Source organism: Pezoporus flaviventris, unplaced genomic scaffold, assembly GCF_033815535.1.
Source record: "Pezoporus flaviventris isolate CSIRO_AGI_PZ_B2104156 unplaced genomic scaffold, CSIRO_AGI_Pfla_v1 ptg000066l, whole genome shotgun sequence".
NCBI lineage: Eukaryota > Metazoa > Chordata > Aves > Psittaciformes > Psittacidae > Pezoporus > Pezoporus flaviventris.
In genome coordinates this window covers 4,437,197-4,451,677 of record NW_026892614.1, presented here as the reverse complement: position 1 = coordinate 4,451,677, position 14,481 = coordinate 4,437,197, and the positions used below count along the sequence as shown (strand labels likewise).

General features: G+C 39.9%; 1 protein-coding gene across 7 annotated transcripts in view; it reads left to right on the top strand.

Annotated features, from left to right (window-relative positions):
• The window catches only part of BIRC6 (baculoviral IAP repeat containing 6), a 172,296-nt gene that overhangs the window by 1,305 nt on the left and 156,510 nt on the right, over positions 1–14,481 (top strand). For all 7 annotated transcript variants that reach the window (XM_061471032.1, XM_061471035.1, XM_061471034.1 and 4 more), the window contains exon 2: positions 13,644–13,825. In XM_061471032.1, coding sequence (XP_061327016.1) covers positions 13,644–13,825 — 182 coding nt within the window. The remainder of the gene's footprint in view (positions 1–13,643; positions 13,826–14,481) is intronic.

Here is a 14,481-nt window from a genome sequence, read left to right as displayed (position 1 = left end):
ACCTCTTGTTCCTCTCTCATTAACAGTTCTTAAACTGTGGTACTTGTCAGAATATCGTGGGGGTGAGGGCGTAGGGTTATTTTTGGTGTGTTGCGAGACCAGCCTTTGGCGTAGAAAGACACGCTTTTACTAGTTGTGTATTTACATGTTCATGTTGTCCTTACAGTCGTGTGTTGTTATGATCAAACTGTGCTGAGTGGTGGTGGTGGAAGGTTGATGTTTGCCCGCTGAACATAGTGTAGTAATGCCAAGAATTGCACGGTGATGCCACAGTGTAGGTAGTACGTATACTTTCACCTTGAAAACCTCCAACGGTATTACAATGTCAAACTGAAGACAGCGGGACAACAATCACTGGTTTCCATTCCTAAGTTAGAGTCGGTACATTGTAAAGTGTAAAGGTAAAGTGTTTGAGGCAATTAAAAAGAAGTTTGTGAAATTATTGTGAAGGTGTTTTTATTGCTCTGGTGTTGATCACTTGTATTGAAAATGAGGCTCCTTTGTTGTGCTTCCTGCTCTCTTCAGATCACTGTGCTTCTGTCATTCCCTTTCTTCTGTCATGCTATCTCCTGAAGTGCTTTCTTTATTAATAACTTAATTTCTTACTTTTCTTCATGCTCTTGCCAGCATTTGAGAATTGTTAAGTTGTGGGTGAGTAGGACATAAATCAAGGCCTTAATTTGTAATTGGTTGCCTGTGTACGGCATGTTTAATTCTTATGAAGAGAAAAAGTGAACTATAAATCAAAGCCTAAGCTGTTGTTTTACACTTGTCTGTAATAGAACCCTCGCAAGAGATTTGGTTTAGTATTCAAAATGCTAATGGAAATTCTCCCCTAAACAGTAACTATTTAAAAGTAACATATTGCTTTGATTCTGTTACGTACATTCAGTCATGTATACTTCCTCTAGTGTCAGTCTTCTCTGTGACAGCATGACTGTGAAAGATGGATTCTACTCCTCCTCATATGAAACAACAGAATTGCTTGCAATCTACCCAAATTTTATCTGTGCAGTGTAGCTGATGATTACGTTGCTGGGGAAAAAACCACCTTAGTTTAGTCTGAAGAAACTTTAAATGAATTTCCTTACGGATTCAGACCAGTGTGTGTGCCTGTGAGAAATCTGGCTCATCTCGGCAGCTGGTGTCTTTTGGGCCTGTTAGCGGCCATGTTGACTCTTGTTCTCTCCCTCTTCAGCCCTTCTTTGGGAAGAGGAGGGAAAACAGAATTCAACTGTTCTTTGGTATCTGCCCGCTCTGTACAGTGTGAGCTTTTTTGGTGTAGGATAGTACTAGTTGGACACTCAGACCTGTAGGCCAACTGTGTCGCTGCTCCCTCTCCTGCCATAAATGACAGGTCAAAGGATATTGTTGCTTCGGGACTTCTGGTGCTATAACTAAAAATAGAGTTCCTAGGAATTAAAACTGCTTCTCTTGGGAGACTAGACTGCATGTCCTTCTTGATTGTGGCGCTGCAGGTCTTTTGCCCTGCCAAAAGATTTCTGTTGGACAGAAATGCTGTTGCTCATTACCCAAGGAAAAACAACGTAGTAGGCACTTCTTTCTAGAAAGTGAAGCAAGAAAAAGGATCCCCTATCAAGGGAAGGAGGGAAGAAAAGGAAATACCATGAAGTCTCAGTCTTGCTCTTATTTTCAGTCACAGTTCACTATGGCAGTACATTAAGCTTTGAGCTCACTCTCAGTGCAAAGGCTGAACCTGTGGAATACTGAATCTGGTAGAGCAGTGGAAACTGTCTTGGTTAGAATGTAAATGAAGATTCCTGTCTTTGGTGTGTAAAAGAGCAAGACAAATAATTCACAGCCAAAAGACAGTTCAGTTATAAATCAGGTCCGAATATTAGGATGTGGTCCCTGGTCTTTGTGCTTCAGTTTTTCATGTGAATGCCTGATGTGTGAGCTGATTCAGGGGTTGTTCTTCCAAGCCCAAACTGTAGGAATCCAATGAGGATTATGATTATCATTATACCACAGTGGGTCTTCATCAGATCTCTTTCTTGAAAGTGTGTGGTCATCTTTAATTTATTTCCTGTATGGGCACTGTAGGCCTGTGCAGGAGGGCAAGGTGATCATTTGCAACAGTCCAGGGTATGGTAGTGGATAAGAGCACCGGTAAGGGGAAGATCAGGTGATCCTTTAATATTAATCTTTGTCTTATCTGGTCACGAGGTTGTCCATTTTATTCTACCAAGGCTGTCGCCTGTACACTGTGCATTTCAGAGAGCTGGACTGGGAGAGCAAGGACAGTTCTTGAGATTACTGGGTATTATGCATTCCTGTGTGTTTGCTAGTAGTGGTTAGTCAGGACTAGTTTTGAATCTGCTGTGCAAGTCTATAAAATACTTAATACCCTAACCCCAACCCACCAGACAACAAATAAACAACCCCCAAACCCAACAAAAACCTAAAAATGAAACAAAAAAGCCAGTCAAACAAACAAACAAAAAACCCCAAAGCATCAAAGCAGATTTCCAGAATAATCTTGGTGAGAGTGGCACAGGTTGCCCAGAGAAGCTGTGGGTGCCCAGTCACTGGCAGTGTTCAAGGCCAGATTGGAGGGGGCTTGGAGCAACCTGCTGCAGTGGAAGGTGTCCCTGCCATGGCAGGGGGGTTGAAACTATATGATATTTAAGGTCCCTTCTAACTCAAACCAGTCTATGACTATATGAATTCCCAGAGAAACTTGGCCTGGAACGCAGTAAAAAGTGAAAACATACTGTCAGACGGATGGATAGTGACCATCTTGAATGTTTCTGTAGGTTTTCTCAGATTAATTTGACATAGCAATACCTTCAGAGCCTTGTTTGCTAAAATGCATGGTGTTTCACATCTAAGGCCTTCTAAATTGCTATGCAGGCCCTAACAGTACTCAAAAGATAGACTTCTGAATCCATGCAGAGAAGGACCTCTTCACTGTACATTGCACCAGTTCCTGTAGGGGAACAGTCTGGGTTATCATTAGAGGCCCTCAACTGCTGTTTCTCCAACAGAAGAATTTAGAAGGAAATACATCCCAGCCCAGAAGGCTCACCTGTGCCAGCAAGTTCAACACCATTGTCTGTCTGGGAAGTCCTGTTTGTCTTCAAATGGTTTACTTTGAATTACGGAGCATTGGAAATCTATCAAGGGGTATCAGATTCTGATTCTTTTTTAATCGTTTCCATGGTGTGCAAGAGGAAAAACAAGAATAAAAGATTCTCTTTTGCAGCTTGGAAGTCATAGAGGGAGTGTACACTTCTTAACATCTCTGGGAAGAAACTGTTGGGATACTCTGCCATCCAATTCTAGGCTTGAATTATTTGATGACATCAGCAGCAGTTTCAACTGCTTCAAGCTCACTCTGGTAATACTGCTCAAGTTGGCGCCTTCATGCCTCAAAATTGGGGCAAGTTTCTTCATCTTCTTGGCTCGTCTTATAATTTGTTTGATTATGAGACAAAAAATATTAATAAAGGAGGCTATTGCTATTAATACAGATTTTTCTCGTTATTTTCTCATTGCATAGGGAGTATTGTCAGACATCTAGTGATCTGCTACAGCCCACCTTGCCTGTGAGTACACTTGACAGTGCTAGTCTGTGTGAAATGCTTCTCAGAGAGACCATTCCACTGAATTATGTGATCTCACCATGATTCACAAAGAGCCTTAAGCACTTGAAAAAACAGAATAGGAGAGTTGTTAGATTTGAGTTCAATGTTTTATACCAGTAAAGATTCTAGACTGCTGTGTGCTCCATTTGTCTGCTACCTTAATCAGAGTATGGCTGATACCCCGTTCTTACTTGCTAGGCATCTTGCCAAACTGTCAAGATGCTGTTGATTGATATTTCCATGCTCTGTGGAAGCACATCTGGATTATCTTCTGCAGAAGCTAAAAGAGAGTGAAAATGGAGATCTTTTCTTTCCACGTGCCTTTAAAGGGGCATTTACATTACTGTGTTTATTGCAGGCATCCAGAAGTAACAGCAGGCAGCAATGCAGGCATATGTTATGTTGCCAGGCAAGATAGCGTATTTTTCATTTTATAGACAGATTATTCATATCTGGACTGATGAATTCATGGTGACAGTAGTAGTGTATTAATAAAGGTTGCAGAACGCTTTGATGTTAGAGAATCAGAAAAAATTCCTAGCCCTCTGCAAATGGACTTTGAAAAAGGTCTCTGCAGGAAGATGTATCTTTAAATGCTTCTTACTGACCCAAGGAAAAATTACCGTGCTCTGTGTCAGGGATTTGAACTTTGACTTCCTGTCCTGTTCCATCTCACAGGTAGTTAAGATATTTCTTATTGATAGGAAGCATCCTCAGAGAAAACCTCATTTTGAACCTGTGTTCGGACTGTGGTCCAGCTTTGTTTAAGGTAGCTTTTAATATGCCCATATGACTGTTCAGCTTAACTCATCACATCCAGTGATGCTGGTTAGCCGATTATAGAAAATGTGTGAGAAATTTGGCAGAATATGTTCTGGCAGAGATAATTGATTAGTTCATGTCCAGCACCTTATGAAAAAAAGCAGGTTGTTGGACTTGAAGTAATGGAAACATGGAGGAGGTTTTGCTTTGGATTGCCCAGACTAATGATCTTTAGAATTCGTGGTCATAGTGATCAGTGGTTTGGATCTAGTATATTCTCTTGTCCTGTAATTGGTCCTTTCTAGCAGCCCACCATAATGTTGGCTGGCTCAGTAGAACGTTTATCTCAGTCTTCAGTTATATTGTTTACAACAATATTTTTATGGTTGCTGTTGCATTGGTATCCATACCTTAAACTCGGGTGAAATGCAACATGTGGAGTTGTAGAAGGCAGAGTATTAAGAAAAATCTGTCCTAGCCTGAAGATTCAGCTTAATTGTTTCTTTCAAGTTTTTAATAATGATTATGTCTGGTTTTTGGTATGATGTTGAGCTGTTATTTCAGGCTTTCTTCCCAAGCTACTTTCAAATAATTTTAAATTTAAAATTGAAAGGGTTCATTAATTCTCCCTGAACAGTATGACATCTTTCAGAAATACTTTTTAGGCTGTCTTGGAGATGGACATAAAAGGCTTACAACCATGTGGACAGCTTCTGAGCGTGTCGGTCTGTCATAGGTCATGTTATAAGATAGCTTGTTGCATGTTACCTATTCCAGTGGGATCAGTCACTGCTCACCTTTTCATTTTGTTGTTGTTTTTTGTTTAATTTTTAAATAAAAAATACACACCTGAATCAGTTCACTTTCCTCGTGGTTCATAAGGGATGCCACAGTATCCCTTTCTGCTGTTAGAAGGCTGTCCTTTAAATAGTTAATGCTCTTTTAACTGCAGTGGCTGCTTGCAGTCACCAAATGAATGCGTATCGCTGAGTGGATGGTTCAAGAAAGCCCAGCTGCTGCCTTCAGTTCTTCCATTTGTGCAGTACTCATGGATACCAAAACTTGCATCTTCTTCTGATTTCTTTGGAGTCAAATATTGCAGTGTGTATTGGCTAAGTTCCTTTGCTGCCTCATCTTTGTGAAGAGTATCAAGATTTGGTAACGATCCTGTGCATACTACTAGTCAAAAAGTAGACAGGAAGTCTGGTATATGCAAAACATTTATTTTGCAGATTTGCATGTATGCTAGGGGAAAGATCACTCCACAGATCAGGATGATGCACGAAAAAGTGGAAGAGAAAAAACAGCTCTTGTTTTACAGCCTAGACTAAAAGTGTGAAGTTACAGAAATAATAACTTATATGTCCCATAAATGTAAAAACTATTATGTTTAAGATTTCCTTGAGGTATTTGCTAAGGGTGTTCAGTGTGTGTTTTATTGCCATTTTTTTTTTAATGTGTAACTTAGGAGGGAATTTGCTGATCGGTTAAGTAGTCTTCAAAATTGTTAGCATTAGTGAAAATGCATATCCAGTCTCAGGTGCTGGTTAATGAGGTGGCGTGCATAGCATACAGTCTCTTGGCAGTTCTTCAGTCCCCCATACAGTTCCTGGAGAGAAAGCATTTTATCCACTGCACTTCCCTGACCTGGCTGAGTGTGAAGCAGTCAGGATCTTATCTGAGCATTTGGCAGCTGTAGAAGAGTTTGATAAACTCTGTTTGCTGGGCAACAGGGCACAGAGACTCATGAAAAACACCTTATGGAAATGAAAGAGCTGGGGAGGTGACTGAGAGAGAGCTGGGATGGGACTGAGAACTGTGATGGAGTGGTTGGATGACAATGAGAAGGGGTTAGAACCGGTTAGGGAAGTAGAAAGCTGGATAGATGGCAGTGGAGGCTGGGAAACTGCGGAGTGTTTTGTTGGAGGGCAGGAAGGCACTGTGGTTATTGTGGAGAAATACAGTAATAGATTTAGCTAACCTGTCTTGAACAGGGTCATAGATTCATGTTGCGATGTAAACCATGACATGCAACACTGCTCGATAGACTTCATTTTAATACTGTTTTTTCTTGTTCTGTTTTCTGTAGCTTTTTTAAGTCAGAATTACAAAATTAGCATTTTTCAACAGATAGTCTTAGATTCTCTCTCCACTGAAGACAGAAAGGAAAAGCCCTTACTCCGAACTTTCGGAGGAACCTACCTTCGCATTACCTTTAGAAGGAGCCTGGCTAGACCAGTCTTATAAGGCTTAAGTTATCTTTTCTGAATGTCCCCTTTCAGTGACAGAACCAAAGTTAAATATATGTATTTATTTTCAGATATTCTTATGCTGCAAGTAGGTGTCTTAAACGTACAAGGTCCTTCAATTTTGCTAGCTTCACAGAAGAATTTGAAAAGGCATCCTAAAGAATAGTTTCGCTTTTAAATTTCACTTAAACATGAATAGATCTAGTCTGTTCTGCTTCAGCTTTCTTATGTAGAAGCAATAATTAGGAGAACATGAGAATGCATTTGGTTAATTTGAAGTACTTGAAAGAATTCAGTGGAGTCGGAACCTGCTGCACTGGACTCTGACTCCTAATGCCAGAATGAGATCTTGGAATTGTATTAGAGAATACAACTGAGAGTATAAGTCCATTTCAATGCCTGATGTGTGCAGTTTTGATATTTCCATCTCAAAAAGAGTATAATGGAACTGGCAGCTTAAGGTGTGGGATGCTTTTATATGTGAGAAAGTATTCAACCTGAAAAGGTAATTGGCAGTGGAGAGGTGAGAGAGTGACAGAGGCTTGCAAAATTCTGGATGTGTGAAAAATGTACATTGGGAGTTGATGATGCTCTCTGCTCTTGTGCTAGTAGAGATAAAAACAAGTACCTGTAAGAAATAGTAAAATATGGAGCTCCTGGCTGTGGAACATTGTGAATGTTAGATGTTTGTGAAATTACAACAGTGTTGGACAAACTGAGGGAAGAACAACCAACCACTTTTGGCTCAGAAGGTCCCTGAGCACAAATTAGGGGCTGAGAGCATTACAGGAAAGTACCATTGTATGCACACCTTAAAATTCTTCACTAACCTTTTGTTCCATGTTGTATTTCCTTAAAAGTAATGTCAGAAAGAGAAAGATAGAAACTCAGCCGTATAACATAGCTGTTGAACTACTGCTGTAGTAATGGAAGGCTGCTGTTAGATTTCCTACTAAACTGTTTTTTTTTCTGCAGACTAAACAAGCCCAGTTACCTTAGTCTTCATGTGTTGTATGCTACATCCCGCTAGCTGTTGCCACCTAGACACTTAGTTCCCAGCTTCTGTGGATGTATGTGGTTATATTCCATACCAGGTGTAAGATGTTGCATTTGTCTTTGTTGAATTTAATAGAATCACAGAATGGTTTGGGTTGGAAGGGACCTTAACGATCACCTAGTTCCAGCCCCACCTGCCACAGACAGGGATGCCTTCCACTAGAGCAGGTTGCTCTAAGCCCTGTCCACCTGGCCTTGAACACTGCCAGGGATATTGGATAGCCACAGCTTCTCTGGGTAGCCTGTCGCAGTGCCTCCCCAGTCTTGCAGTAAAGAATTTCTACTTTATATCTAATCTAAATCTACCTTGCCTTTATCTCTTGTCCTATCACTACATGATTCTATAAAAAAAATCCGTCTCCATCTTTCTTGTAACCCTCTTCAGTGCTACAAGATAAAAGTAGCCCTCTTAAGGGCTACAAGAGAGGTTTGTGTCAAGCCATTTCCCTGGCTTTTTGAGAACCTTTTAAAAGGCAACCCTGCCATTTACTGCATCTCTTGTCCTCAGTTGCCTCCCGTTTGGTGTCATCAACAGTCTTGCTAAAGGTGCAGACTATCCCATTATCCAAGTCATTGATAAAGATAGTTAAGCCATACAAAGCTTCCCTGAATGCCAGTCATAACTGGCTGCTGGGTAGGTGTTGAATCCTTAATTACTGACCTTGCCCATGACAGTCTAGCCTGTTTTTCACTTGGCTTGTAGTCCACCTGTATGCTTTTGAGAACTTGCTCCTTCTCCGAGCTTGATGTTTTGAAAGGTCCTTGTAATACTTGGGCTGGTGGGGGTGAGCTAAACCATTTTCCTGCCAAGCAGACTTTAGAGTTTAAAAAGTACCATAACTGGAGACGTTTCCTCCTGTAATGGAGACTGCAGGGTACATGATGGGTAAGCTCAGATGCTCTAGCCACTTCAGTGACAAAAAGAGGAGCTGGTGTTAAAATTTCTTCTGGAAAAGGCTCTTTGTTCTGAAATGCTGCGATGGGAGTTGCTCATGTGGAACAGGAAGTTCCTGTTACTGAGCTGTGAAGTGTTCCTTGCCTGTCTCTGGTTCTGGGTGGATGCTGTGTAATTTCTGTCTGCAGTTTGTGAAAGACAGCTTTCCTGAAAATTTTAATCATACTTTTTCACTTAGAGGAAAGTTTTGAAGAAGGCACTGCCCTCTGTGAGATTTTTGCAGGAGAATTGCAGGGACTTGAGTTTTCAGAATTTACCTGAGTTGGCAGACAGGATTGTAGTGTACCTTGTGGAATATTCATAATCTGTTCCCAGGATAATAGTATAAAGCTCTGTGAGCAGTTGCATTCTGTGTGACATACAAGGCAGCAGTAATGTTAGATACATGGAGATCTGAAACCACATGAAGAGCGTGGGCACAAAGAGCTCACCAGTATCTTCCTGCTGATGTAGTCTCAGTTGAAGTCTGGAGAATGGAAGAGGACCCTATGGTTGCAAAGCTAGTCAGATATGATCTGCCTTGATCTCAGTGGGGTTTTGTTTATGTTGTGAAACCTTTTAAGTGTTAATGGTAGCTTTTGTTAGTAGTTGCTTGATCAGACACATCAAGTTAATATTCATGTGTCAGTCTCCAATGCTTTGGCCCAGATAACACGTCTTCATACTCTAATGAAGATTGTTAAAACCAGCTATCATATAATGAACTGCTGCTGAAGCAATTCTGTCCTGTTTGTTGCTAAAAGGAAAAGATAAACTGTAGATGACATTCTGGATTACCTAAATCCAGTTTTGGCAAACAAGGGAGTCTGAAGGCACTTTGTGATGTTAAGCTGAGTATTTCTGCCTCCTCTCTCATCCTTGCTGTTTAAGAGAATGTTTTCTTCAAGTTGGAGAATCCTTTTCTTTTGGAAAGGAGGGACCCATGGGCTTCATGGTGGCTGCTCTGCTGAGGTGATGTCTAGAGCAAATAAGGAGCTAGGCCTGGACGACTGGACCTGGAAGATAAAAGTGCTGCTGAAGTTCCCACTGAAGATGTAGGTGAGGAGGAACAAGCGAGAATCTATAATAGATAAATTCAATAATGATGGGCACTGATGTCTTGGTTTTGTCATCCCTTAGCCATCTTTTCATTACTATGTTTCCAGATGTTCATAACTGCTATGTCTTGGTTTCCTTTTAGAGCCACTGGTTTAAAACAGTTTAAAGACATCTTTCTCCTTTTTAAACTACACTTGCAGTGCTTTGCTTTTTGTTCTCTTTTGTGTAAAAATATTACCATTGCAACTAATTCATAGTAGTGATTTTATATAGTACTAGTTCAGAATAGTTTCCTGCAAATATAGCGAGTTAAACCAGCAAGTTAAAGCTTAAAACATTTTTTTTTAATTATTATTTGTACTGTAGAACTTCCTCAAACTGCAAGGGTTCTGATATGCTTGCCTTGGCATATCTTATTGTATGCTACTTGGGTAGCAATTAGGAAAGGCACCTGCCTCGCAGCAAATGAGGACAACTGATACATACTTTTCTTTTTAATCCCATGTACATCTGAAAAATGTGTGAGAACCAGCTGAGCAATGTTCTGTCAAGAAGCACTTTTGCCCCCAGTTGAAAGGATGGTTTTGTTGTCTGCTGATTTGGCTTCTGGAAGGAGAATTTCACACAGCGTATTACCAGGAGTGATAATGCCTCCTAAACTTGAAGCTTTACACCCACACTTCACAACAGAAGGAGGGGAGGGGGAATAAATTTTTATTTTTAATTCTTACAGTAAATTTTAAGGACTTCTGCAGCTGTACCACTCCCTTCTCTTGAGTTTTTGGATTCTCCTGCCTTTAAATAGCTTGAAGTTCAAATCTAATGATACAGACTTAGTAGGATAGGTAAGGCTTTTGATTTCCTGAAACTTTATCCATATAGCTTCCCATGGGTGCAGTATTTTCAAATGAGTACTGAGGTATTGTTTGGATATTCTAGTTTAAATTAGAAATGCAAAGTCTGGGCTCAGTGCAGTTAATGTGTGTGCATGTTTTGCTGAGCTGATGGGATTTCTGTTTCTCCGAAAATGTTACTTTAATTCTTAATCTAAAGACCTAGTTGTATTCATAGATTGAGGTTATGGATGTTCCTTTAGCTATTTGATTGGTCTTGGATCTTAGCATTATGTCACTAGTGCTGTGATGCACGCGTTTACAATTGTCACTTTATAGCTGCAGATAAAAGTATTAGTTTTCTGTGATTTAGAAACGATTTTGGTTTTTGCATTCTGTGCATTAGGAGTTTCTTGCCAAGAGAATTAGTGACTTTGTGATACGTTTTAGTGCCATTCCTTGCTAGCAGTTTTCAAGTTGAATTAAGTTTTCTCAATATTAGAAAAGATCAAAAGTATTACTATCAACCTTAATCTGCATCTCTTCATGAAGGTAGCCATGCATACTCAGGTGAGTCACTTCCTCTTAAAGTCTGAAGCTTTGAGGCTAAAGCTATCTATATCAGAGAGATGGAGACAAGCTTTTTCATTCTGATTCTTGACATGAAAGGCTAATTCTCTCATTAGTTTGGTTCATCTCACTGCCTGCAGATAGGCACAGTAGGTGCTGCTTAGACTATTATATATTCTCCGAACAAGTTTGTTTTGTGTGATTTTTTTTGTAGGTCAGTTTTGATCGCAGGAAATTGCTGATCTCTGTTTTGTATTGTTCAAACAAAGAAGGTGGAGGGGGAATGCTCCTTTTCTGTTGTTTATTTGCTTTTAAGTGTTCAGGTTGCTAGTTCTAAGGTTGTTATAGATGACATACCATGATGTAGTATGCTATTGGGCTTCCACTTGTAGCATGCTAGCAGCTTGCTGGGTTTCCTTATAGGAACTGACCAAAGTCTTAATGGCTTCTTAGAGAGTTCTTTTGGTTTTAATCCTAGATAGATAACTGGAGAGACTGGGAGAAGCCATGATCCACTTGTGCCAAGATTGAAAAGCAAAATTCTTAAAACCTTGAAATGTCTATTTCACCTTCCATAAATGACAGCTGAAGGAATTAGGACTAAAATGAGAGTAAAGTTGGGTTTCGATGATCTGGCTTAAGTCATTTTGTGAGTTTATGTGAAACTTTTGAATTGTGATTTGTGAAGATGCAGATCAGTACTTGAGTCTAGTAAACTTAGTCAGGCTGGACAGGCAGGATATAATGTAGTAGTGCCAGTAGGTTTTTCAAAGGAGATAGGTCAGAGTCCTTTGGCACATTGTAAAGTGTTGATCCTGAGTTAGAAAGGACCTTTCTGCCAATGCTTTGAGGGTGATTAAACTTTTTTAGGCATTTCTTCTACAGTGGTGACTACTTCTGTAGTGGTGACTTCTAAATTTTTTAGTTTCCTGGTTCTTAACCCATTGTTCTAATCGTGTGGCCAGCCACCTGTGAACTAGTTTGTGACTAGTAGTAGATCCATCTTGAAATGCGTTTTCTGAACATTGTTGAGACTAATACTTTTAAAGGTGTTAAAAATTGTGTTTGTTTTTTTTGTTTGTTTTTTTTTAATCAAAACTGTTGTTTTTTTGGGGGGGTGGGTTGTTTTTGTTTTTTTTTCCTCTCTGTAGAATGGCTTACTTCCTTGTTGATGCTGTGTTGTCTGTAGAAAGTCATGTGTGAGGAACTCCAGTGTATTGGCAAAAAAACAGTTTGAAACTACTAGATTTGCCATTCAGAGGACGTTAAGCTAGGGCTAATGACTTGACAGCTATCAAGCCGGGCTTGAAGTGCTTCTGAAAAAAGTTGGAAACATTTATAGCAATGATTACAATTGCAGCGTACTTCACGCAGGCAAGGGCTTATGTGTCATATTTTGAGAGTCTGTGAGTCACTGCTTCCAGACTTTTGGTGAGAAGGGCAGCTGACAGCTATTCTTGATCTGAGTTTTCAAGAGAGGATACCGCAAATGCAGTGTAGTCAGATTGATATGCCCTATATTTGGAGAAGTTTTAATTTCCGCTTAAATATATCAAAGTGTGAAGATGACAGATGTGAGTGGCTGTCTTTATCTGGATGCTTTATCTATATGGTAGCTACCTTAATGGTGATTTTTAATTACTCATAATAAAACCGGTATCCAGTGCCTGCAGAAAGAGGAGAACAGGGACTCAACTGAATTAATGCAAAATTTAATGAAACTTCTATTCCAGTGCAACAAGAAGAGATCTGTGTTGATGATCCAGTGATTCCAGCTTTGTGCTTTGGATGATGTGTCCACCTACTTAAGGCATACGTATAGTCAGCTTCTGTAGCACCAACTTATACTTCCCATGAATTAAAGCAATTTGCCTTCTACACAGGTAGCATATTACATGGATTTAGTTTTACAGTTCATCCACCCTTAAACACGTTAACAATGAGCGATATTAAAAATCTCTGGGGATAATATCCATTGCCAGTCTTACTTGCTGACAGTCTTCCTTCACCTCCACCAAACTCCTCTAACCTGTTGCTGACATCCTGTGTGTGGCGCTGGACAGAAATAAGCTACGTTAGTGTCTGAAGGAACATGTGTAGCATTGGCACATGTTATATGCTGCGCTTAGTTTTTGAGTCTTGTTTTGATGAATGAGATGGTGTTAATCAGCCTTGATAGTAGTTTAGCAATTTTGCTGTAATTTTCATGCTGATTTGTGCAATTTAATTCTTTTTCTTGGTTGTCAGCTAACATCAAGTACACCAGGCATCTACATTAGGCTTGAAAACACTAGTTTAGGCTTCCTGGTAGGAGCAGGACTTGAATGATGGCTTCCACTATGGGAATAAAATAGTTGTAGCTATTGATGGGATGTGTAAATTTTGGATGTTTGTTTTTTAATGTAGGAAATACAAAGTTAGGTGAAAGGTGTAGTACCTAAAATGCTGGGTTTTGATCACTCAAGTAAAAGACTTTGTTGAAATATTACATTAATTTCTGGAACAGATGTTAAAGGTCTTTTTTAAAAGCTGTATTCTAATCAGATTTTGCTTTTTGCCTTTCCCTTTGTAGCTAAACCAGGTGGACGGGTGAAATGTCAGTATATTTCTGCTGTGGATAAAGTGATCTTTGTGGATGATTATGCAGTAGGATGTAGGAAAGATCTCAATGGCATCTTACTGTTAGACACAGCTCTGCAAACGCCTGTTTCAAAACAAGATGATGTGGTTCAGCTTGAATTGCCAGTTACAGAGGTAAGATGTGTGGGGAAAGGGGGGAAAAGGAGTATGTAAATAATGCTGTCAGAAATACTGAAACCAGACATTTGACCCTGGGTTTCTTGTGTGATATTAACAGCATGTAATGGAAAAGTTTCTTTGTTATTACCTGTCACAGGGCAATAGCTTTTTGCAGTTATCCGTATCCCTGACAAATGAGAGCTTGCTAGAATCACGAGTACATTATTTCAGATGAAAGAACTTTTTAGTGACCAGAAATCAAGACTCATTTCCAGAGCTATGTATGGAATCTATGTGCACTTACAAAGTCAGTCCAGGCTGCTAGGCATCCTTGAGGTGTTTGATTGTTTTAGGCTTTCGGGGCGGGGATAAATCAGGTAATACGATGATGTTGCTACAAGTGAAGAATTAATGCTGGAATCTAATTTTTCTAGCTGGGTCAGCTGGCCTAATTGAAAACTTTTTGTCTCTGCAAACCTGGCCTCCCTTTCATGTTTGGACTATTGCAGCTGTAACGTAATTGCTTCTGATTTGAGACAACATAAGCAAGCATTTGCCATCGCTTAAGAGAGTCCAGTGTGCATGTTTTTGCTTGGAGTGTAATGCTTTGGATTTTGTTGCGTTGGTTTACCTTTGGTGTCGGTTTAAAGTGTTTATGTGCTCTGGGAATA